The sequence below is a fragment of the Neoarius graeffei genome, chromosome 23 (assembly GCF_027579695.1).
Source record: "Neoarius graeffei isolate fNeoGra1 chromosome 23, fNeoGra1.pri, whole genome shotgun sequence".
NCBI classification, from domain to species: Eukaryota; Metazoa; Chordata; class Actinopteri; order Siluriformes; family Ariidae; genus Neoarius; species Neoarius graeffei.
This window is the reverse complement of record NC_083591.1, coordinates 51,769,433-51,794,679: the sequence shown is the minus strand read 5'-3', so window position 1 is coordinate 51,794,679 and position 25,247 is coordinate 51,769,433. Positions and strand designations below refer to the sequence as shown.

Sequence of the window (25,247 nt, the reverse complement as noted above, 5' to 3'; positions counted from 1 at the left end):
TGCCCTCTGTTTCCTGAGATTCAAATAAAAGAAATGAGAAAGTAATAAATCAAATCTTTTTTTTTTCCAGGTGATCTGAGACTGAGGAGTCACTGAGGCTTTGCGGAGGCTGCATTAATTGCTCCAGACAACAGCAGACAGAATGAAGCGACCTGGGGCTATCTTCCTCCTCCTGTTCCTCCTCTTCTGTATCTCTCTAGTGAGGACACACACACACACACACATTATGTACTCTGGAGTCTAGGTTTCAGTATGCATGTGTGTGTGAGTCAGGGATTTGAGCATGTGGGTTGGCATGTTTGCATGGATTCACATGTGGATGCGTGGCATAGGTGACCATACGATCACTATCACTCGGGGACGAGGCGTCTCCTCACACACAGCAGATGGCCGCGCTGACTGGAACTTCTCAGCCCATCTGCGGAGATCCTGTACCAACACATCCAGCATGACACTAGCAATTTTACAGCCTCAACTTCCTCCTGAGAAAAAAAAAACAAAACAAAACCTTGTGTACACTACTTTGTAACATCCCTGTTTTCCCAGAACAGTTTGTTTTTGATTAGTAGTTAATAGTTTTATATGACATAAGGAATAAGAGAGTTGCGTGGTGTGCTGTAAGAGGAAAATAATCACCAAACAACAGATACCCCTTTTCCACCAAATCAGTTCCAGGGCTGGTTCGGGGCCAGTGCTGGTGCTGGTTCACAACTCGTTCCCATAGCTCGGGGTGCTAAGGGGAGCCACGTCATTATGTCACTGTATACGTCAGTTACGTTGCTGCGTTTGCATAAACCTTGGCGCAAACATCGAAGCAACAACAACACGGAGAAGAAGAAGAAGAAGAAGCAGCAACAACAACAATAATGGATGACTGCCGCTTTACTGCATCCATGATATCTCGTCGCTTATTTAAAAATGGTGCCCTCTCGTGGTCTTGCTATTGTTGTTGGTCTTAACAACTCCGCCCCCCCGCTGATGTAAGCAGTTCTTTCCTCTAGCCCAGCAAAGAGCTGGTGCTACCCTGGAACCAGTTTTTCTGGCCCAGAGCCAGTTCTTTGTCAGTGGAAACAGAAAACCTGGTTCCAAACTAAGCACTGACCCCGAACCAGCCCTGGAACTGATTTGGTGGAAAAGGGGTAATAATGGAGCACTTCCTGTTCCCTCCCTGAAGTTGTCCTGAAGCCAGTTTCCAGTAACATCCTTCACATCCTGAAGTTTTACACCACAATGTTTACAATTTTATTCACTAAACAACACATCATGCTTTTTATCTGCTTATAGCTACATTCAGTATTGTGGGAACTAGCAGTATAGTGAACAATCATAACTTCACTAGGTGTTCGTTTGAACAAAAGAAGCAGGTTGACGAACTTCTCTGTCCTGAAAACACCGCAAGTAAAACATCACAGCTTTCCCTTTGACTGCAGCGCTGACACATTACTGGCATTTAGCAGATGCTCTTACCCAGAGTAATGTACAACCTACCCAGAGCAGGGGAGCAAATGGGGGTTTGGTGCCTTGCTCAAGGGCACTTCAGCCAATCCTGATGGTCAAGAGACTCAAACCAGCAACCTTTTGGGCCCAAAGCAGCTTCTCTAACCATTAGACCACGGCTTCCTGCTGGAGACTCTTTGACACTGGAGACTCCTTCCATAAACGCTAAATAAACATCTCATTGAAAACGTCACTAGATCACCAAGTCCCTGTGTGAGCTGGAACGACAGTCAGAGCTGCCTTTATAGAAAATTAATCAACACCTTCTGACAGATCAGAACTGAAAAATCGAATCAATTTCCATGATATGAATATTTTGGACCAGCTCTATACCCTTCATAGAGTGCTCGAGGGTTCATGGGAGTTTGCCCAACCAGTCCACATGTGCTTTGTGGATCTGGAGAAGGCATTCAGCCATGTCCCTCATGGTATTCTGTGGGGGGTGCTTCGGGAGTGTGGGGTTCAGGGCTCTTTGCTAAGGGCTGTCCGGTCCCTATACGAACGGAGCAGGAGTCTGGTTCGCATTGCCGGCAGTAAGTCAAACCTGTTCCCAGTGCATGTTGGACTCCGGCAGGGCTGCCCTTTGTCACCGGTTCTGTTCATAATTTTTATGGAGAGAATTTCTAGGCGCAGCCAGGGGCCAGAAGGAATCCTGTTTGGGAACCACAGGATTTCATCTCTGCTTTTTGCGGATGATGTTGTCCTGTTGGCTTCTTCAAACCAGGACCTTTAGCATGCACTGGGGCGGTTTGCAGTCGAGTGTGAAGCGGCTGGGATGAGAATCAGTACCTCCAAGTCCAAGGCCATGGTTCTCGACCGGAAAAGGGTGGCTTGCCCTCTCCAGGTTGGTGGAGAAGTCCTGCCTCAAGTAGAGGAGTTTAAGTATCTCGGAATCTTGTTCACAAGTGAGGGAAGGATGGAGCGTGAGATCGACAGGCAGATCGGTGCAGCCTCCGCAGTGATGTCGTTGCTTTACCGGTCTGTTGTGGTGAAGAAGGAGCTGAGCCAAAAGGCGAAGCTCTTAATTTATTGGTCGATCTACGTTCCGACTCTCACCTATGGTCATGAGCTTTGGGTAATGACCGAAAGAACAAGATTGTGGTTACAAGCGGCCAAAATGAGTTTCCTTCACAGGGTGGCTGGGCGCTCCCTTAGAGATAGGGTGAGAAGCACAGTCACTCGGGAGGAGCTCGGAGTAGACCCGCTGCTCCTCCACATCAAGAGGAATCAGCTGAGGTGGCTCAGGCATCTCTTTCGGATGCCTCCTGGACGCCTCCCTGGGGAGGTGTTCCAAGCATGTTCCCCCGGGAGGAGGCCCCAGGGAAGACCCAGGACACGCTGGAGGGACTATGTCTCTCGGCTGGCCTGGGAATGCATCGGTGTTCTTCCCGAGGAGCTGGCCGAGGTATCTGGGGAAAGGGAAGTTTGGGCTTCCATGCTCAGACTGCTGCCTCCGCGACTCAGCCCTGAATAAGCGGACAAAGACGAGACGAGATGAATATTTTGGAATTTTTAAAATGTTCTTTTTTTCTCCAAGTTCATTAGTGAGTCACACACTGGAATCATGTTGGGATTATTATTATTATTATTATTATTATTATTATTATTATTATTATTATTAATAAATGATATAATGTACATCTATATTTATTAATAATATAAATAAAACTTTGTATTTATCAATAAATATAATTCAATAATAATAATATTATATAATAGTTAATAATATAAATCAAACTTAATAATTATCTCTCATCTCATTATCTGTAGCCGCTTTATCCTGTTCTACAGGGTCGCAGGCAAGCTGGAGCCTATCCCAGCTGACTACGGGCGAAAGGCGGGGTACACCCTGGACAAGTCGCCAGGTCATCACAGGGCTGACACATAGACACAGACAACCATTCACACTCACATTCACACCTACGGTCAATTTAGAGTCACCAGTTAACCTAACCTGCATGTCTTTGGACTGTGGGGGAAACCGGAGCACCCGGAGGAAACCCACGTGGACACGGGGAGAACATGAAAATTCCACACAGAAAGGGGCGGCACGGTGGTGTAGCGGTTAGCACTGTCGCCTCACAGCAAGAAGGTCCAGATTTGAGCCCTGTGGCCGGCGAGGGCCTTTCTGTGTGGAATTTTCATGTTGTCCGCGTGGGTTTCCTCCGGGTACTCCGGTTTCCCCCACAGTCCAAAGACATACAGGTTAGGTTAACTGGTGACTCTAAATTGACCGTAGGTGTGAATGTGAGTGTGAATGGTTGTCTGTGTCTATGTGTCAGCCCTGTGATGACCTGGCGACTTGTCCAGGGTGTACCCCGCCTTTCGCCCGTAGTCAGCTGGGATAGGCTCCAGCTTGCCTGTGACCCTGTAGAACATGATAAAGTGGCTAGAGATAATGAGATAAGATTAATTAATAACATCAATAAAATTTATGTTTACATTTATTAATAACATAAAGTGTGTCATTTTGAGCCAAACAAATTATCGGGGTTCATTTTAAGCACTTACTAATTTGGACTGTTTGGCACTGCTGTTAATAACACACTAAAATGTGTGAAGTGTGTGTTCTCACGTTATCACTATACTTGTAGATTTTCAGGCTTGAAAAAAAACAAAACAGGCAACATGAGCTATCATTGCAAATTTGCTGTTTGACAACACTCCACTCATGCTTATATGAAATGTGTAAAGACTTTAAAAAAAAGTTTCTACTTTTTATATACTGTACATTCAGTTTAATACCACAAGTTGGCCTAGTGGTTAGCATGTCCGCCTCTCGACCAGGAGATCATGAGTTCTACCTGTGGTCGGGCCATACCAAAGACCATTATAAAAATGGTACCTACTGCCATCTGGCAAGGCACGCTACAATACAGATGCAAGTGGGGAGTCAAACTCTCGCGGTTACCAAAGGACCAGCCCCCCACTGTAACTCTAGCAAGAGACCGAGGCCTATGGAAATGGAGATCAGTACTGCACCTATACGTCTTAAAAGAGTTGGTTAGTACTGGGACAGGAGACTGCTGGGGAAGACCAGATCTTGGCGTGAGAGGGACTTTGACATTCAGGTTAATAGGAATGCTTGTACAACCCCGATTCCAAAAAAGTTGGGACAAAGTACAAATTGTAAATAAAAATGGAATGCAATGATGTGGAAGTTTCAAAATTCCATATTTTATTCAGAATAGAACATCGATGACATATCAAATGTTTAAACTGAGAAAATGTATCATTTAAAGAGAAAAATTAGGTGATTTTAAATTTCATGACAACAACACATCTCAAAAAAGTTGGGACAAGGCCATGTTTACCACTGTGAGACATCCTCTTTTCTCTTTACAACAGTCTGTAAATGTCTGGGGACTGAGGAGACAAGTTGCTCAAGTTTAGGGATAGGAATGTTAACCCATTCTTGTCTAATGTAGGATTCTAGTTGCTCAACTGTCTTGGGTCTTTTTTGTCGTATCTTCCATTTTATGATGCACCAAATGTTTTCTATGGGTGAAAGATCTGGACTGCAGGCTGGCCAGTTCAGTACCCGGACCCTTCTTCTACGCAGCCATGATGCTGTAATTGATGCAGTATGTGGTTTGGCATTGTCATGTTGGAAAATGCAAGGTCTTCCCTGAAAGAGACGTCATCTGGATGGGAGCATATGTTGCTCTAGAACCTGGATATACCTTTCAGCATTGATGATGTCTTTCCAGATGTGTAAGCTGGCCATGCAACACGCACTAATGCAACCCCATACCATCAGAGATGCAGGCTTCTGAACTGAGTGCTGATAACAACTTGGGTAGTCCTTCTTCTCTTTAGTCCGAATGACGCGGCGTCCCTGATTTCCATAAAGAACTTCAAATTTTGATTCGTCTGATCACAGAACAGTTTTCCACTTTGCCACAGTCCATTTTAAATGAGCCTTGGCCCAGAGAAGACGTCTGTGCTTCTGGATCATGTTTAGATACGGCTTCTTCTTTGAACTAGAGTTTTAGCTGGCAATGGCGGATGGCACGGTGAATTGTGTTCACAGATAATGTTCTCTGGAAATATTCCTGAGCCCATTTTGTGATTTCCAATACAGAAGCATGCTTGTATGTGATGCAGTGCCGTCTAAGGGCCCGAAGATCACGGGCACCCAGTATGGTTTTCCGGCCTTGACCCTTACGCACAGAGATTCTTCCAGATTCTCTGAATCTTTTGATGATATTATGCACTGTAGATGATGATTTGTTCAAACTCTTTGCAATTTTACACTGTCGAACTCCTTTCTGATATTGCTCCACTATTTGTCGGCGCAGAATTAGGGGGATTGGTGATCCTCTTCCCATCTTTACTTCTGAGAGGCGCTAGATGCTCTTTTTATACCCAGTCATGTTAATGACCTATTGCCAATTGACCTAATTACTTGCAATTTGGTCCTCCAGCTGTTCCTTTTTTGTACCTTTAACTTTTCCAGCCTCTTATTGCCCCTGTCCCAACTTTTTTGAGATGTGTTGCTATCATGAAATTTCAAATGAGCCAATATTTGGCATGAAATTTCAAAATGTCTCACTTTTGACATTTGATATGTTGTCTATGTTCTATTGTGAATACAATATCAGTTTTTGAGATTTGTAAATTATTGCATTCCATTTTTATTTACAATTTGTACTTTGTCCCAACTTTTTTGGAATCGGGGTTGTACACCTTCACAAGAAGCATCTAAAATGAACAACATGTTGAATCTTGAGGTGGCCAGGCTCCAATAGCAGAAGACGATATCGGGTTCTGGCTCTGTCACCTGAGATCGAAACTGGACGGGGGGGGGGGGAGTTTTTCAAATTTTAACTGCCAAGCTTTGGTGAGCCCAATTTTCCCACTGTATACTCAATGTTTTTGAGATGCATTTCTGCTCAACACGGTTGTAAAGAGTGGTTATTTTAGCTATTTTAGCTTCTAGTCTCAAAATACTCTCAAAATAGAGACATTTTTACAAAGGTGTGGAAAGCAGTGGAAGTTACTGCTGGTGGTGGTGGAAGCAAGCAACATGTGCTAACATTGCTTATATTACATTACATTGCATGCCATTTAGCAGACACTCTTATCTAGAGTGACTCACAGCGAGTGCAAAAGTCAGGTACATGAAGTGCTGAACTTCTAGACAAGAAAATTCTAGTGCCAACTGAACAAGTGACAGCAATGCCTCGTGTAATATGCTGTTGAAGTAGTAATACTCAACAACCAAGGAAACAAACCAACCATATAAAGTACAACTAAATAGAGAACTCAAACCACTAACCCTAGGCTAGACCATAAACAGTCTGGGTTGGTCAAGACCGAAATGCAGTTACACAGTGGGCAGGGAAGCAAGGGAGAGGTGCAGCCTGAAGAGGTGAGTCTTCAGTCTGCGCTTGAAGGTGGTCAGGGCGTTGATAGTTCTGACCTCAATGGGAAGGTCATTCCACCAACAGGGAACCATGACAGACAGCAGTCTTGAGTGGGCTGGGCAGGAGTGGAGAGGAGGAGGGGCCAGGTGACCAGTAGTAGCAGAGCGTAGGGATCTGGCTGGTGTGTAGGGGCAGATCAGACTCTGGAGGTATGCTGGCCCTAACCCCTTGAGAGCCTGGTAAGCTAGCACCAATGTCTTAAATTTGATGCAAGCTGCAATAGGTAGCCAGTGCAGGTCGGCAAGCAGGGGGGTCACATGGGAAAAACAAGGGAGGTTGAAGACCGGGCGAGCTGCAGTGTTCTGGATGAGCTGCAGGGGTCTAATGGCAGAAACTGGAAGGTCAGCATGGAGAGAGTTGCAGTAGTTCAAGCAGGAGAGGATCAGTGCTTGGACCAGGAGCTTAGTAGCATAGGTGGTAAGAAAAGGGCGGATCCTTCGGATGTTGTAGAGGAGGACTCTACATGTCTGGGTCACTGCAGCAATGTTTGCTGAGGAAGAGAGTTTGTCGTTGAACATGACCCCTAGGTCCTTCACACTGGATAAAGGAGACCTGGAGACATCCTCCAGGGAGATGACAATGTCCAGGGGTGGAGAGGATGGACCAGGAATGTAGATTACCTCCGTCTTGCCTAGATTGAGCTTCAGGTGACGGTTGTCCATCCAGCTTTGGATGTCATGCAGATACCTGATAACTTGAGCCGACAACTTGTAGGACATCACTGTTACATACACAGCTTCCAGTTCATTATTAAAAACTTCCAGAAGTTCCAGTTGAGTTATTCCTTTATGTTTTTATACGTTATATCAAGATTTTGATATGGAAGTACAGTATAATATTAGGAGTCATCTCCATGTTTTGGTTCATGTAGCTACAATGGTCTAAGTCAGTGGTCTGGTTTTCTGTCTGACTTGTTCTAATAAATAGTTCCACATCATATTCAAAGACAATGAAGATATCATCTCAGCGCTTCTGTAAACACTGGCTGATTGGCGACATTTGGAGTAAATAGAAAGTTAACCATGAAAAATTATCAATCAGAGTATTTTACCTACATTAATCACTATGTGTCTCCATCTCATTTGGTACAGATCATTAACAAACTTATGAGCTGTCTATGGTGCTAAGAACCAGAATGTAGATGATCAAATCATCATAATGATCATCCAGAGATACTGAGGGATTGAATATGTTCGTGCCAGAAGACTGTTGGCTCTTTTACTGTCATCATGCCCTTGAAAACACCACTGAGCACTGCGTCTCTGCAGGCACCCTGACGTGACATGCTGCCAACATTTAGTTTGGTTTTGTGTGTGTGTGTGTGTATGTGTGTGTCCAAATACTTGCTCTCACAGTCTTGTTTATTGCCCTGTGTAGCCTGTACGGTCCTTGACCTCCAACTGTGTCATCAAGCGAGAGCACGAGAGATGCATGGAGAGGATCGCACTTCACGACCCAGCACAGGACCAGGAGTTCGGTGAGTTTTGGTCAACTACAGGATGGACGTCCAGTCCATTGTATGCTATTATGAACCGTCCAGATTGGTTAGATTGGACATCATGTATGCAAGTCCTTGCTAAAGTAGTCTTGCTTATATTTATCAGCAGTAAACAGGAAGTGTGACACTTGGCAGCAGATACTGTAACAGTGACAGGAAAGGGAAAGCCAGCTGGACCACTCACACTTACAGAACAAAGTGAAAGAAGGACAAAGTGAGAGAAAGAGGAAGCAGAGAGAAGAACTCTGACTCACAGCATCAGCACGCTCAAGGCCGTTCCGGATAAATCGGACGGTTTAGAGCAGAAAATAATAGATTTTAAGAGGTAAAGCAGCTTGCTCTCATAGCAATTACTCAGCAGGAGCTTTCGAAAGGGCACCAGGGATGTGAAAGCATTCTGAAAGAAGATGTTTTTATTTGATAATTGTTCAATAATATACTAAATGTTGATCCAGTCTATGCGGGGAAAACAATGCAAGGAAAACAATAACAGCTTAAAATTGTAACATAAAAAAGGGGTGGAGTTTCGAGATTAGAATAAACACTTTGACTAGAGTTGTGGTTAGGTGTGCTGTCAGTGTTGTAGTCGAGTCACTAAACCTCGAGTCCAAGTCCAGTCTTGAGTCCCCAGTGTTCAAGTCCAAGTCATTAATAAAAATTTCGAGTCGAGTCCACTACTGAGTCCGAGAACAAGACTCTATCCGCACCATTTGATGGTGGCTGTTGTTGCCTTTATGTGAAACCATCTCCGCTACTGTGTTGGACTAACGTTACTGTTTGACTGCCCCATTTTAGTTAACAGGCTACAGATAAAAAGCTTGTGCATCGCTCAGCAAGCCCCGCCCACTATCAACAGGGCAAATAACATGAGAGAGGGTTAACACTAGCTAGTTCATTGGTCAGCAAGCAACCCCTGCTATCAACAGGGCAATGAACATAGCATGTCACTTCCTTCTCTGGTTGGAGTCTTGCCAAATGACGATTGAAGTTCGAGGTTGTCCCCGTCGTCTCCTCGATAGTTCTTCTACATGTGGAACACATAGCAGTGCATTTTTTCCCACTGCACGAGAAGTCTGTATAAGCAAAGCGGACAATCCTAGCGGCGTTCTCTCCAGGCATTTTAGCGCCATTAACGTTAGTTTGTTCCTGAACATGACGTATGAACAGGTGAATGTGCATTCTCTTGCGCGGAATTAGTATAAAAATTAATGTAGATATAAATATCTTATGGCAAATTATTATGGCATGTTACAAAAAATAAAGAAAAAATCCGAGTCCTCGTCTCCAATTTACGAGTCCAAATGCAATTACTGCATGAGTCCGAGTCCAAGTCCGAGTCATCAGTGCTCAAGTCCAAGTCAAGTCACAAGTCCTTAAAATTAGGGCACAAGTCGGACTTGAATCCAAGTCCTGGCCTCAAGTACTACAAGCTTGTGTGCTGTTGCGATATCCAATCACATCAGTATCGCGCCAGCTCTTGAAGAACGGAGTATGATTTAACAGTATGATTAACCTGTTTGTTTCAGCTTTTGGATGTAGTGCGATCTGCCAGTATAAAATAAATTTTTGATCGTTTCCAAGAGATTGTACTGACTAAAATCCTCTCAATTTTCTTCATTACGTGTTGCGGCTATGGTTCTTTGTTTGCCCAGCAATATGATGGACGCTGCATGAAAAACAAAAATCCATGACGTCAGTGAAAGTCCTCTAGAAGATGGTATTTGATCTCTTTATCACTTCAAACTAGAAGAGATGGTTATTTTGCAGAAAGGAAATTTCCACTTCAGATAGAAACAACCATGTTAGTTAGAGAGAGAGAGAGAGATGCTCCAGCTGTTGTGTCACCCTTTTATTAAAAACAGAGGCTGAATAGACTTCCTTAACGCTCCATTATGAAGCCCGGGACACACCAACAGCTGTAATAAACCACAGCCGGAGCTTATGAGTGCTCTGTATCACACACTACATGAACGTCTGACGTCCTGCTATCCACTCTGGTGATATGAGTCAGCACTAGCGTCTAGTTTTGAGCAAAAGTGAGTGTTCTGATGAGTGATGATTTCCTGAAAAGTTGTAGATGTGCCATCCGAGGACTGTTCATTGTTTGTGATGCGGCTCGACATGAAACAGATTTACTGTCACCATGCCAAAGTAGATTTTTTTCTTTCCTGGCAGTGTTTTATTCCTCTTAAGGTGATGATACATGAGGCACCTTTTTGGGCAATGCTGCCAGCAACGGGCAACCAGGTGAGACACAGAGCAACTAATTAGGGCAAAAGACAATTGGCAACAACCAATCAGATCAGAGCAAATCTATTACCAGGGAGACAGACAACGCAAAGATGGACACCGAAACATTTACCGCTGTCACTTTTGTCTTGGCTTCAGCCTTTATTTATTTTGCTCAAGTAAGTATCACTTCTGGAAGAAAACTGAATAGATAGATACTCTGGTCAAAAGATAATTTGACATCATTTTAACATTTATAAGTCAAAATAACCACATTAATATGTTAATAATAAACTTTTTAAATCTCTTTAAAAATGCTACTAGCCTCAGTCACGTGCTAAAACTAATAACTGACATCACAAAAATGTAATCGTTTAATTCTCATCTCAGCAAAAAAGAAAAAGGACACGGACCAGGAGATGGCTGAGGAAAAGGGTCTGATGGAGCTCCTGAAAGTCTTTCTTTTTTTCTTTTTTTTTTAGATCTTGAAGTTTGTACTGTTTCACCCTTGGGTTCCACAAGTAGTCGTGCTCTGTATGTGAATTAAATCAGATGATAAGTTAGACAATCTCTATTACAACTGACAAAAAAAAAAAAATCATGAGCCACCCATCACTTTTAACTTGACGCAAGAGTGCTAATGTTATCCCTACATAGCTAACTATAACTTTCAGCTACAGTGGGGCAAAAAAGTATTTAGTCAGCCACCAATTGTGCGAGTTCTCCCACTTAAAAAGATGAGAGAGGCCTGTAATTTTCATCATGGGTACACTTAAACTATGAGAGACAGAATGGGGGGAAAGAATCCAGGAAATCACATTGTAGGATTTTTAATGAATTAATTGGTAAATTCCTCGGTAAAATAAGTATTTGGTCACCTACAAACAAGCAAGATTTCTGGCTCTCACAGACCTGTAACTTCTTCTTTAAGAGGCTCCTCTGTCCTCCACTCGTTACCTGTATTAATGGCACCTGTTTGAACTCGTTATCAGTATAAAAGACACCTGTCCACAACCTCAAACAGTCACACTCCAAACTCCACTATGGCCAAGACCAAAGAGCTGTCAAAGGACACCAGAAACAAAATTGTAGACCTGCACCAGGCAGGGAAGACTGAATCTGCAATAGGTAAGCAGCTTGGTGTGAAGAAATCAACTGTGGGAGCAATTATTAGAAAATGGAAGACATACAAGACCACTGATAATCTCCCTCGATCTGGGGCTCCACGCAAGATCTCACCCCGTGGGGTCAAAATGATCACAAGAACGGTGAGCAAAAATCCCAGAACCACATGGGGGGGGACCTAGTGAATGACCTGCAGAGAGCTGGGACCAAAGTAACAAAGGCTACCATCAGTAACACACTACGCCGCCAGGGACTCAAATCCTGCAGTGCCAGACGTGTCCCCCTGCTTAAGCCAGTACATGTCCAGGCCCGTCTGAAGTTTGTTAGAGAGCATTTGGATGATCCAGAAGAGGATTGGGAGAATGTCATATGGTCAGATGAAACCAAAATAGAACTTTTTGGTAAAAACTCAACTTGTCGTGTTTGGAGGAAAAAGAATGCTGAGTTGCATCCAAAGAACACCATACCTACTGTGAAGCATGGGGGTGGAAACATCATGCTTTGGGGCTGTTTTTCTGCAAAGGGACCAGGACGACTGATCCGTGTAAAGGAAAGAATGAATGGGGCCATATATCGTGAGATTTTGAGTGAAAACCTCCTTCCATCAGCAAGGGCATTGAAGATGAAACGTGGCTGGGTCTTTCAGCATGACAATGATCCCAAACACACCACCCGGGCAACGAAGGAGTGGCTTCGTAAGAAGCATTTCAAGGTCCTGGAGTGGCCTAGCCAGTCTCCAGATCTCAACCCCATAGAAAATCTTTGGAGGGAGTTGAAAGTCCGTGTTGCCCTGCGACAGCCCCAAAACATCACTGCTCTAGAGGAGATCTGCATGGAGGAATGGGCCAAAATACCAGCAACAGTGTGTGAAAACCTTGTGAAGACTTACAGAAAACGTTTGACCTCTGTCATCGCCAACAAAGGGTATATAACAAAGTATTGAGATGAACTTTTGTTATTGACCAAATACTTATTTTCCACCATAATTTGCAAATAAATTCTTTAAAAATCAGACAATGTGATTTTCTGGATTTTTTTTTCTCATTTTGTCTCTCATAGTTGAGGTATACCTATGATGAAAATTACAGGCCTTTCATCTTTTTAAGTGGGAGAACTTGCACAATTGGTGACTGACTAAATACTTTTTTGCCCCACTGTAACTATGTTAGCAAAAACCACCGCTAGTTAGCTAAATCTCATTCAATCTCTATGGAGCAGTAGTTAGCTAACAGCAGTTTACACGTAGCTGAAAAAAATAAATCGATGTCCTAATTACAACCACATAAAAATAGATGTCTGTTGGTTTCCTAAACATTTGATTAGGTAAATTTACCACTCTGAGTTTACACATAATTTACCGGCATAAAAAAATATGTTGTCTCTCTTTTCCTTCGCTCCACTGCCGGAGATGCCGCCATCTTTGTTGCAAATTTCACAAGTTCTCAGGTGGTCATGTGATTCACTGCTAGCACTCTGATTGGATGATCTTAAGAAGTTGCCCCAGATGATCAAAATCGTTCAGATAGAAATGATGCCAATCTCATTGGGAAAGTATCGAAGCGCAATTGCCCGGCAACACTGCCCAAAAAGTTGCCCCGTGTATCATCAGCCTTATACCACAGCAATTTATCACCGATTTCTTTTATTTATTTATTTATTTATTTATTTATGTCCGTTGATAATGACGTGTAATGTTGCGAAATGTGTACAAGACAAGTTTGGAATCACTTTGTGTTATAACAGCTATAAACGCTAAAGCTATAATTGTCCTCACCCCTCTCTCTCTCTCTCTCTCTCATTTATTACTGAGAAATCGCAAACTCCTCCATCCTGAAGACTTTCCCATGTCCGAAACCTTTACCTTTAAAACCTGACACTGGAATCTCCTTCCAAAAACATGCTTCGTCCAACATACACGTCTTCTGGAAGCTGTTACCATGGAAACAATAGCATATTAAAATGAGCTCATTATAATAAAACTGTTTTACTCGTAGGCTGAACTACTAGAAAATTAATCAACACTTACAAGTGTTAGACCAATCAGAATCAAGGATTCAACAGTGCCTTGGTAGAAACAAACAGTAACAATTCAAATGTGCTTTGCTTTCATGAATTTTAATGATTGCCTTAGACTAAGCCCATGTTTACATTAGACCGTATCAGCGGATCATCAGATTAACGTTTTTAAAACGATTAGTGTGCACACAGCAACACCAATACACGATTTGCGTGCACACAGCAACACCAATACACGGATACGCTCGGCTCCGCAGGCATCCTGCGCTCCAAATCACTCCGCCCTGAACAGCGAGTGCCCTCTGGAGGGTGCGCACTCCGGCCTTGCGCAGCTCACAGAGCGCGCGAGTGAAGTGAACAAGCTGTGATTCGGGACTGAGCCGCTGTGTGTGTGATCCCAGCACATATCACTTACCACTTGCAAGTGGAAGGATGGCAAGCCTAAAGACAATCATAACTACATAATGGGCAGTATTTGCATCAGTATTTGCAGTATTTTCATACTTTTATACTCTTTAATGAAAGGTGATACAAGGCGGAAGTCCGCGCCGTTTTTCAGCAGTCGCGTCACATGACCAACGCCAGCGAATCAGGAAGGTGGATGTCACAGTGACGTTGTCCAATGATGACGCCAGCTAGAGCTCAGCACAGCGTATCCGCGTATCCGCGTATTCTCAATGTTTACACAGCACCGGACCAGACACGATCTGGATTGAATACGTGGACCCTGGCGGATTCCCGTTTCCCGGCGTTTCCAGGCGGTTTAATGTAAACGGACAGTGCATCCGCGAAGAAAACGAGACAGATACGGTCTAATGTAAACTTGGCCAAAGACTTGATGTGTTTGACTACGTGGGGGAAAAAAATCCAAGCTGAGTTTTCCTTTAGCTTGTTTATTCGCTCCATGATGATGGACAGCGATGAAGCTGAATGCCATTCCAGCTTTCCTTCGCTAGTTCAGACTGCTCTTATTTGGCCTTTAAGATGTAATTAGCTTTGTGTTCAGGCTGCCAGACAGCAAAAACAGATTAGGACAGGAGCAGTGTCTTTCCATAAACCAGACTAAACCAGTCTCTACATCTATGCCACCATTTCACCATCTTCTCATCATGAACAGAGCGTCATGAGAAGTCGGAGTGTGTGTTATAGGCTCGTTTTAGACTGGGGGTCATTAGGTACAGGTCCAGAGCAGCTATGATAATCTCACTTGGATACCCACTTTACAAATTGAATTGAATTGAATTATGAGTCTTGGTCTCGTTTCGTGGACTCATGTTAAGGCGCACATCTGGAGTCAATCACCTTGATTACAAAAATAACAACCAGAAAGGTTGTGTGCAATAAATCTGTAACATTTCTAATTTAGCATTTCCAGCCTTTGCTTTGGAGAAAGCACCTGGAGTCGGCACACAAACAACAACGGACTGAGTGGGTTTTGGAGAAAATAATCTGCTTTTCAGAGACGGATTAACAGGTTTTTAGGCCTGGGAAATGTAAAAACAAACTCCTGTTTTGTCTCAAATCTGAGAGTACCATCTGACTGGGATTAAATGATGATGATGATGATGATGACATCGGTATTGGAACAAATTTCTTAAATCAGAGATTATCTGCTCTGATGATTTGGCATCTTGCTGTCGCATTAGAATGCTGTTGTTCTGTCAGAGAGAGAGAGAGAGAGAGAGATCCAAGATACAGGGATTTCATGGAAAAGCCCTCTTGAATATGCAGAATTGCTCAGAACTCTTGACTTCTGAGACAGAGGCTATAGCTGGATTAATTTATCTGAACAAATACCAATGCCTTCAGCACGATACTGAGGCACTAAAGGGAACCGCAGGAGTGGAATTTAATTCCTCCATCAAAGAACGATGGGGGGGGCGGCATGGTGGTGTAGTGGTTAGCGCTGTCGCCTCACAGCAAGAAGGTCCTGGGTTCGAGCCCTGGGGCCGGCGAGGGCCTTTCTGTGTGGAGTTTGCATGTTCTCCCCGTGTCCGTGTGGGTTTCCTCCGGGTGCTCCGGTTTCCCCCACAGTCCAAAAACATGCAGGTTAGGTTAACTGGTGACTCTAAATTGACCGTGAGTGTGAATGGTTGTCTGTGTCTATGTGTCGGCCCTGTGATGACCTGGCGACTTGTCCAGGGTATACCCCGCCTTTCGCCCGTAGTCAGCTGGGATAGGCTCCAGCTTGCCTGCGACCCTGTAGAACAGGATAAAGCAGCTAGAGATAACGAGATGAGATGAGAAAGAACGATGGGGATGTGAACGGATTGGATTTTTTCCACAAGTTGATCATAAGGAGGCATAAATAAGGAAGGAGGCAACATGGAAGATCGACTCAAGTGCCCCTGTTGACTCGTCTTGTCCATCTAGGCTTTCATTTCTTTCTGTCATTGAGATTCTGCAGAACCAGAAGTCCAGGGGGTGGAGCTAGACCTGCACCAACTCCTCCTATAATCCCTAAGCCTAATGAACACACTTATCCAGCCTAAAAGTTTTTTCAATCCACACCCTTGACCTTTTGGTTTAGCTCCACACAGATACTGATGATGTTCATCTTTCAGGGTCGAAGATGACCATGACTTCAATTTAGTGGGTGGTGGTTGTGGGTCCAGAGATGACTGATGAGGCCAATCCAGGCTTTGAAGGTACACCCACATGTCAGGCACTTGTGGGGAGGTGGTCTGAGTGCGCACATTCCACGTGCCAAGGTTGAGTACCTTCACTATCATATTTATTTTCTTATTTGTTGTATTTCGACTACTGAGTGGGATCCTTGCTAGGGTGAGGTGAAGTAGGCTATGTTTGGGGCACCATTTCTAGCCCCTTCCTCCATGGAAGTGAGCAGAGTGAATCCTAAACAGGGCTGCTCAGACACCCAGGGGGCTGCCGAACTCCACTGCTGCTTCGTTCCAGTAGAGAGCAACCCTATGCCCTGGGTTGTCTGTGTGCAGGTTTGTGACTACAGCTTCCAGTGTTTCCGCACCTGCTGCTTCACTACTTGCCCATTGCCACAGTATTTGAATTTGAAGCCATGACTTGCACGTGACTTGGATTAGAGTGAGGGAGAGTTGTGCAGCCATCAGCCTCATTCTCTCATCCCAACCTAACTGGGTCCAGCGGTAAGACAGACTCAAGACAGCGGGAGCTAGGTTGGGATGCAGTGGATGGCCAACAGTGTTCTATGTGTTGTGCTGTGCCCTGATCGTGCTCCACAAACACTTTGCTGGGTCTGCCTTCCTGCCCGTTGAACCACCAGGTGGTGGTCTCCTTCATGCAGTCTGCCGAGTTCAGTCTTCGGTCGTAACCCTGACCAGGGGGAGTGAGGGGTTGCTAGTGCTTGCTCAAGGCACCACCCCAGGCTAGTGGAGAGAAGGAGACATCTTACTACTCCATTGCATGGCGGTCAAGGATGGCACATGCCCACTGCCTTAATAGTATCCACCCAGATAGTATAGGGTGGGCTGGATCAGGTCCAATTCCACCCCCTGGATTTTTGGTTCTGCAGTAAGGGGTATTTCCTGTTAAAGATGGACAAGAAAAACAGACACATCTCAATTGATGTTTTTTCCCTTTCTTTCCAATCTGCAGCTCAAATTGTTAGTTGATTGAGTTGAGTTTAGTTATGCGTCTAAACTTCATAAAAAGCTTCCCTCAGGCAGAAATCAGAAGTCTTGGAACATTTTCAGAAAATGAAATCATCTGATGTTGAGTTCTACATAGAATATTTAAAGGCTTCCCCATTGAAACAAACTCAGTATGAGAATTTTAAGAGTATACGTGTGACTATATAAACAGTTAGTGTAAATACAGTGATTATAGGAAATCGTGTGCACTGATTAGCTGAGAAATTTGGATTATTTTTTTCTCAATAATCACCTCGAGTGACTCGGCAAAATGGCTGTCAATCGGTTTGTGAGTGTAAATGAGGAAGAATTACAAATGATGAAAGAAAATGCTGTTCCTAAAAGCACTAAAGATGCTACGAATATTATTAGCTCATCCAGCCAACACGTGATGAGTTTATGCCATTGTGTGTTGTCCGGTGTTCATCTGTCCGGCGTCATTCACATTTCATGAAAATCGCTTCTTCTCTTTCAGTTCTTCACTGATTTTTATTCTTTTTGGTAGGAAGGTAGGTCTGTCTGGGGTGCATATGGCTTCTACACAAATTTGCATAATTACAATTAATAATGAAGATATGGAATAATTACCCCTAATGAGCAGTTTCCACACAAATCACTTCTTCTCCCTCAGTTCTTCACTGATTTTGATTCTTTCTGGCATGAAGGTAGGGGTACCTAGGGCACATAGAACTTATTAATGAAGTTATGGACTAATGAAGGCGGCACGGTGGTGTAGTAGTTAGCACTGTCACCTCATAGCAAGAAGGTTCTGGGTTCGAGCCCAGAAGCTACCGGGGGCCTTTCTGTGTGGAGTTTGCATGCTCTTCCTGTGTCCGCATGGGTTTCCTCTGGGTGCTCTGGTTTCCTCCAAAGACATGCAAGGTAGGCTAATTGGTGACTCCAAATTGGCCGTGTGAATGGTTGTTTGTCTCTATGTGTCAGCCCTGCGATGACCTGGTGACTTGTCCAGGGTGTACCCCATCTCTTGCCCATAGTCAGCTGGGATAGGCTCCAGCTTGCCTGTGACCCTGCACAGGATAAGCGGTTATGTATAATGGATGGACTAATGAAGCTTTAATGAGCAGTTCAACAAAAATTGCTTCTTCTTGGTCAATTCCTTGCCATTGTGGATTCTTTCAGGCAAATAGGTCGGTATTCCTAGGGTGGATATAGCTTCTGTATATAGCTTGCAACATTTATTGCACAAGGTGGCCCACTTTAGATCATTCCTTCTGGACTAGACGGGGCCAGAGTGAGCTACGCCGTCATTGATGGTCTCGTTATTCACCGATATTCACTTCGACTTTGGTGAATAATTGTTAATTAGCTCCTGAAAAGTCTCTATTTGGAGCTGTCTCTGAAATGTGAAATGCTCTGTTCTGGCATTCTCCAGGAAAATATAGTAGATAGCCCCTATAGCTGGGTTTTGGATGGCAGGCAGGATGATGGCAGGACAATTCATATAGAAAATATTTTTCCAAGAAATTGTGCAAGCAACACATTGCACAATTTTTTTTTTCATTTTGGTGATAGCTAGGATGATTTGCAACATCATATTCAAAGAAAACATTTTTAATTTTATGCATAAGTTTGTAAAGGTCAGCTAACCATCAATTAACGTTAGTTTGGGGAATGTTTGGGGAAGCCATGGCTAAATGGTGAGATCAACAGTTTTGGGACCAAAAGGTTGCTAGGTTGATTCCCTGAACCAGCAGGATTGTCTCAAGTGCCCTTGAGCAAGGCACCTAATCCCCAACTGCTCTGGCAAGTGTGGTGGTGTACCTTGTTTCTGATTAGCTAAAGAAAAACTGATGATGCAGTTATCAGTTTGGGCAAGAATCTGGCCAAAATATATATTATTATAATAAAAAATGGCTGTTTAAAACATTATGTTCATATTCAGCCTACAGGTTGCTAGTTGAACAGGCATGATGCATTCAAGTATGGGACTAGTTTATTTTTCCTGTGAAGACCAACCAGTTCTAGTCACAAGTGCTCTTCTTGTAGGAAAAAAATATCTCGAAATCTTTCATGCAAGATTATCTGTGACGACTTTAAAACGTTGCTTGGCATATGGTGTTTTATTCTCCTGTAGTCAGTGTTGTTTTGTGTGCTTTGTTGTCCTTCAGGTTGTGCTTGGGAGTGGGATAACCTGACGTGCTGGCAGGCGGCGAGCGTGGGCGAGATCGTGGTGGTCAGCTGCCCTGAGCTCTTTGAGTTCATGAGCCCTGGGGAAAGTGAGTGATTTTTCCTGTATGAAGAGTCTGAACTGTTTTGGTGTATTTTATGTATTATAGATTATTATAGTATTGAATCCTGTGTGGAAGTGTGTGAGAGTGATTACTTTTGGTTGTTTCGGATCTCAGGTCTCGGGAAGATCAGTAGGAATTGTACAGAGTACGGATGGTCAGAGCCTTACCCACAATACGTGGACGCTTGTCTGCCTAAGGAAAACTCCACCAAGCCGGTGTGTTTTGGTTGAAATGTAAATCATTACAATACAGTAAAAAAAAATCATACACAAAATACAAAGTAAGTGTTAATAGTGCATCACAATCATGAATTCCTGTGGGTTATATTCAGAGTTAGTGATTTAAGTCCATAATTACATTGGAGAAGTTACTGGTTGTGCACCAGTTGAAGTTGATTTCTTGCTTTCGCCATTCAGATTATGCAAATCATCTGCGTGTAGTTCACGCCTCCACGGATAGCGGATTTTTCTTCAGTGGAAACATTTGAGACAGTATTTTTTCAATAGTGCCTCAACCACTGCCTTAACACAAGCCAAAAAAAAAAATCAGGGATAGAAAATACAGACTGAAAAGCAGATTTTTCTTTGCTGTCAAATGTGATTTTATGGAATATTTTGTGTTATATCCCTCATCAAAAAATTCCCATGCAGGGTTTGTCCAAGGATGGCTCATGTGACATAAAATAGTTCCACCATTGATTGAAAAAAAAAAAAAGGATATTGTGTGAGTCAGTCATGGTGTATCCATGAACTGACGTCACAGATTCAAACTGTACTGCCGACTTGAGTCACAGCTGTGGTTCTGTGAGCATTTCTGTGTGTGTACATCTATGTATAATGATAGATATCAGGGTACATTGCACGTGCACAGGTCGAAGGTTGCTCTGATGTAAACAGCAAACATGGCTGCCTCCAGGTTTGTTTGGCTTTTCAGATTTATTTCTCATCTCATTATCTCTAGCCGCTTTATCCTGTTCTACAGGGTCGCAGGCAAGCTGGAGCCTATCCCAGCTGACTACGGGCGAAAGGCGGGGTACACCCTGGACAAGTCGTCAGGTCATCACAGGGCTGACACATAGACACAGACAACCATTCACACTCACATTCACACCTACGGTCAATTTAGAGTCACCAGTTAACCTAACCTGCATGTCTTTGGACTGTGGGGGAAACCGGAGCACCCGGAGGAAACCCACGCGGACACGGAGAGAACATGCAAACTCCACACAGAAAGGCCCTCGCCGGCCACGGGGCTTGAACCCGGACCTTCTTGCTGTGAGGCGATAGCGCTAACCACTACACCACCGTGCCACCCAGATTTATTTCTAATTCTTTATAGTAAAAGCTTTTAGTTTGGAATTTTTTGATGAGGGATATAAATCTAATATACCCGTCACTTCAGAGAATCCATAATTTCAACTGGAGCCTCTCAGTGCATGGTACATTCAACTAATATAAAAACAAGACATTATTGAAAAATGAAAAGAAAAACAAGATAGATAGATAGATAGATAGATAGATAGATAGATAGATAGATAGATAGATAGAACCCCGATTCCAAAAAAGTTGGGACAAAGTACAAATTGTAAATAAAAACGGAATGCAATGATGTGGAAGTTTCAAAATTCCATATTTTATTCAGAATAGAACATAGATGACATATCAAATGTTTAAACTGAGAAAATGTATCATTTAAAGAGAAAAATTAGGTGATTTTAAATTTCATGACAACAACACATCTCAAAAAAGTTGGGACAAGGCCATGTTTACCACTGTGAGACATCCCCTTTTCTCTTTACAACAGTCTGTAAACGTCTGGGGACTGAGGAGACAAGTTGCTCAAGTTTAGGGATAGGAATGTTAACCCATTCTTGTCTAATGTAGGATTCTAGTTGCTCAACTGTCTTGGGTCTTTTTTGTCGTATCTTCCATTTTATGATGCGCCAAATGTTTTCTATGGGTGAAAGATCTGGACTGCAGGCTGGCCAGTTCAGTACCCGGACCCTTCTTCTACACAGCCATGATGCTGTAATTGATGCAGTATGTGGTTTGGCATTGTCATGTTGGAAAATGCAAGGTCTTCCCTGAAAGAGACGTCGTCTGGATGGGAGCATATGTTGCTCTAGAACCTGGATATACCTTTCAGCATTGATGGTGTCTTTCCAGATGTGTAAGCTGCCCATGCCACACGCTCTAATGCAACCCCATACCATCAGAGATGCAGGCTTCTGAACTGAGCGCCGATAACAACTTGGGTCGTCCTTCTCCTCTTTAGTCCGAATGACACAGTGTCCCTGATTTCCATAAAGAACTTCAAATTTTGATTCGAATGACCAAAGACCAGTTTTCCACTTTGCCACAGTCCATTTTAAATGAGCCTTGGCCCAGAGAAGACGTCTGCACTTCTGGATCATGTTTAGATACGGCTTCTTCTTTGAACTATAGAGTTTTAGCTGGCAACGGCGGATGGCACGGTGAATTGTGTTCACAGATAATGTTCTCTGGAAATATTCCTGAGCCCATTTTGTGATTTCCAATACAGAAGCATGCCTGTATGTGATGCAGTGCCATCTAAGGGCCCGAAGATCACGGGCACCCAGTATGGTTTTCCGGCCTTGACCCTTACGCACAGAGATTCTTCCAGATTCTCTGAATCTTTTGATGATATTATGCACTGTAGATGATGATATGTTCAAACTCTTTGCAATTTTACACTGTTGAACTCCTTTCTGATATTGCTCCACTATTTGTCGGCGCAGAATTAGGGGGATTGGTGATCCTCTTCCCATCTTTACTTCTGAGAGCCGCTGCCACTCCAAGATGCTCTTTTTATACCCAGTCATGTTAATGACCTATTGCCAATTGACCTAATGAGTTGCAATTTGGTCCTCCAGCTGTTCCTTTTTTGTACCTTTAACTTTTCCAGCCTCTTATTGCCCCTGTCCCAACTTTTTTGAGATGTGTTGCTGTCATGAAATTTCAAATTAGCCAATATTTGTCATGAAATTTCAAAATGTCTCACTTTCGACATTTGATATGTCGTCTATGTTCTATTGTGAATACAATATCAGTTTTTGAGATTTGTAAATTATTGCATTCCATTTTTATTTACAATTTGTACTTTGTCCCAACTTTTTTGGAATCGGGGTTGTAGATAGATAGACATGCAGTATGAATGATGAGCTGGCAAGCACTGATATAAACATCTAACATTATGGCTTCCTTAATATACTGGAAAGAGTGGTTGCTTCACAACTTCACTCCTTTCTCATTGAAAAGAATCTGTATGAGGCCTTTCAATCTGGTTTCCGCACACATCACAATACAGAGACTGCTCTCCTTTGAGTAAAATGACCTCCTCCTGTCTGCTGATAGTGATTCACTTAACATTCTTGTTTGCCTTGACTTACAGTGGTGCTTAAAAGTTTGTGAACCCTTTCGAATTTTCTATATTTCTGCATAAATATGACCTAAAACAACATCAGATTTTTACACAAGTCCTAGAAGTAGATAAAGAGAACCCAGTTAAACAAATGAGACAAAAATATTATACTTGGTCATTTATTTATTGAGGAAAATGATCCAATATTACATATCTGTGAGTGGCAAAAGTATGTGAACCTTTGCTTTCAGTATCTGGTGTGACCCCCTTGTGCAGCAATAACTGCAACTAAACGTTTGCGTTAACTGTTGAGCAGTCCTGCACACCGGCTTGGAGGAATTTTAGCCCGTTCCTCCGTACAGAACAGCTTCAACTCTGGGATGTTGGTGGGTTTCCTCACATGAACTGCTCGCTTCAGGTCCTTCCACAACATTTCCATTGGATTAAGGTCAGGACTTTGACTTGGCCATTCCAAAACACTAACTTCATTCTTCTTTAACCATTCTTTGGTAGAACGACTTGTGTGCTTAGGGTCGTTGTCTTGCTGCATGACCCACCTTCTCTTGAGATTCAGTTCATGGACAGATGTCCTGACATTTTCCTTTAGAATTCGCTGGTATAATTCAGAATTCATTGTTCCATCAATGATGGCAAGCTGTCCTGGCCCAGATGCAGCAAAACAGGCCCAAACCATGATACTACCACCACCATGTTTCACAGATGGGATAAGGTTCTTGTGCTGGAATGCAGTGTTTTCCTTTCTCCAAACATAACGCTTCTCATTTAAACCAAAAAGTTCTATTTTGGTCTCATCCGTCCACAAAACATTTTTCCAATAGTCTTCTGGCTTGTCCACATGATCTTTAGCAAACTGCAGACAAGCAGCAATGTTCTTTTTGGAGAGCAGTGGCTTTCTCCTTGCAACCCTGACATGCACACCATTGCTGTTCTGTGTTCTCCTGATGGTGGACTCATGAACATTAATATTAGCCAATGTGAGAGAGACCTTCAGTTGCTTAGAAGTCACCCTGGGGTCCTTTGTGACCTCGCCGACTATTACACGCCTTGCTCTTGGAGTGTTCTTTGTTGGTCGATCACTCCTGGGGAGGAGAACAATGGTCTTGAATTTCCTCCATTTGCACACAATCTGTCTGACTGTGGATTGGTGGAGTCCAAAATCTTTAGAGATGGTTTTGTAACCTTTTCCAGCCTGATGAGCATCAACAATGCTTTTTCTGAGGTCCTCAGAAATCTCCTTTGTTCGTGCCATGATACACTTCCACAAAAATGTGTTGTGAAGATCAGACTTTGATAGATCCCTGTTCTTTAAATAAAACAGGGTGCCACACTCACACCTGATTGTCATCCCATTGATTGAAAACATCTGACTCTAATTTCACCTTCAAATTAATTGTTAATCCTAGAAGTTTGCATACTTTTGCCACTCACAGATATGTAATATCGGATCATTTTCCTCAATAAATAAATGACCAAGTATATTATTTTGGTCTCATTTGTTTAACTGGGTTCTCTTTATCTACTTTTAGGACTTGTGTGAAAATCTGATGATGTTTTAGGTCATATTTATGCAGAAATATAGAAATTTCTAAAGGATTCACAAACTTTCAAGCACCATTGTATCTGCTGCATTTGACACTGTCAATCATGACACACTCATCTCCCATCTGTCAGATATTGGTACCACAGACATAGCCCTCCACTGGTCGGTCCTACTTCACCAACAGATGACACTTTGTCACACTGGGTCCATATAAGTCCTCCATGTTTCCTATTACTTGTGGTGTCCCCCAGGGGTCTGTTCTTGGGTCCTCCTCTTCCTTATATGCATCCTGCCCCTTAGCCAAATTATTTGTAACCATGGTCTTAACTTCCCTTACTACGCTAATGACATTCAATTATATCTCACTACATCTTACCCCACTGACCGCCCTCCAAGTTCCCTCAATGACTGTCTATCAGACCTAAAGTTGTGGATGCAGAATAATTTTCTAAAACTTAACGCAGATAAAACAGAAATCATGCTTATCGGCCTCAAATCTCCGTTGTCCAAATCCTCCAACTTCAGTCTTAACATCAACAGTGCACTTGTTAAATCTTCACTTGTTGTCCGAAGCCTTGGAATACTGCTTGACCCCACACTCGACTTTGATCCCCACATTAAATCCATCACCAA

The 25,247-nt window shown here is 43.1% G+C and overlaps 1 protein-coding gene across 1 annotated transcript in view; it reads left to right on the top strand.

Moving 5' to 3' along the window:
- Positions 1-25,247, top strand: part of adcyap1r1a (adenylate cyclase activating polypeptide 1a (pituitary) receptor type I) — a 64,292-nt gene that overhangs the window by 11,453 nt on the left and 27,592 nt on the right. Inside the window, exons 2-5 of the mRNA XM_060905460.1 lie at positions 71-199; positions 8,304-8,403; positions 19,550-19,657; positions 19,787-19,887. Coding sequence (XP_060761443.1) covers positions 143-199; positions 8,304-8,403; positions 19,550-19,657; positions 19,787-19,887 — 366 coding nt within the window. The 5' untranslated portion in view covers positions 71-142. The remainder of the gene's footprint in view (positions 1-70; positions 200-8,303; positions 8,404-19,549; positions 19,658-19,786; positions 19,888-25,247) is intronic.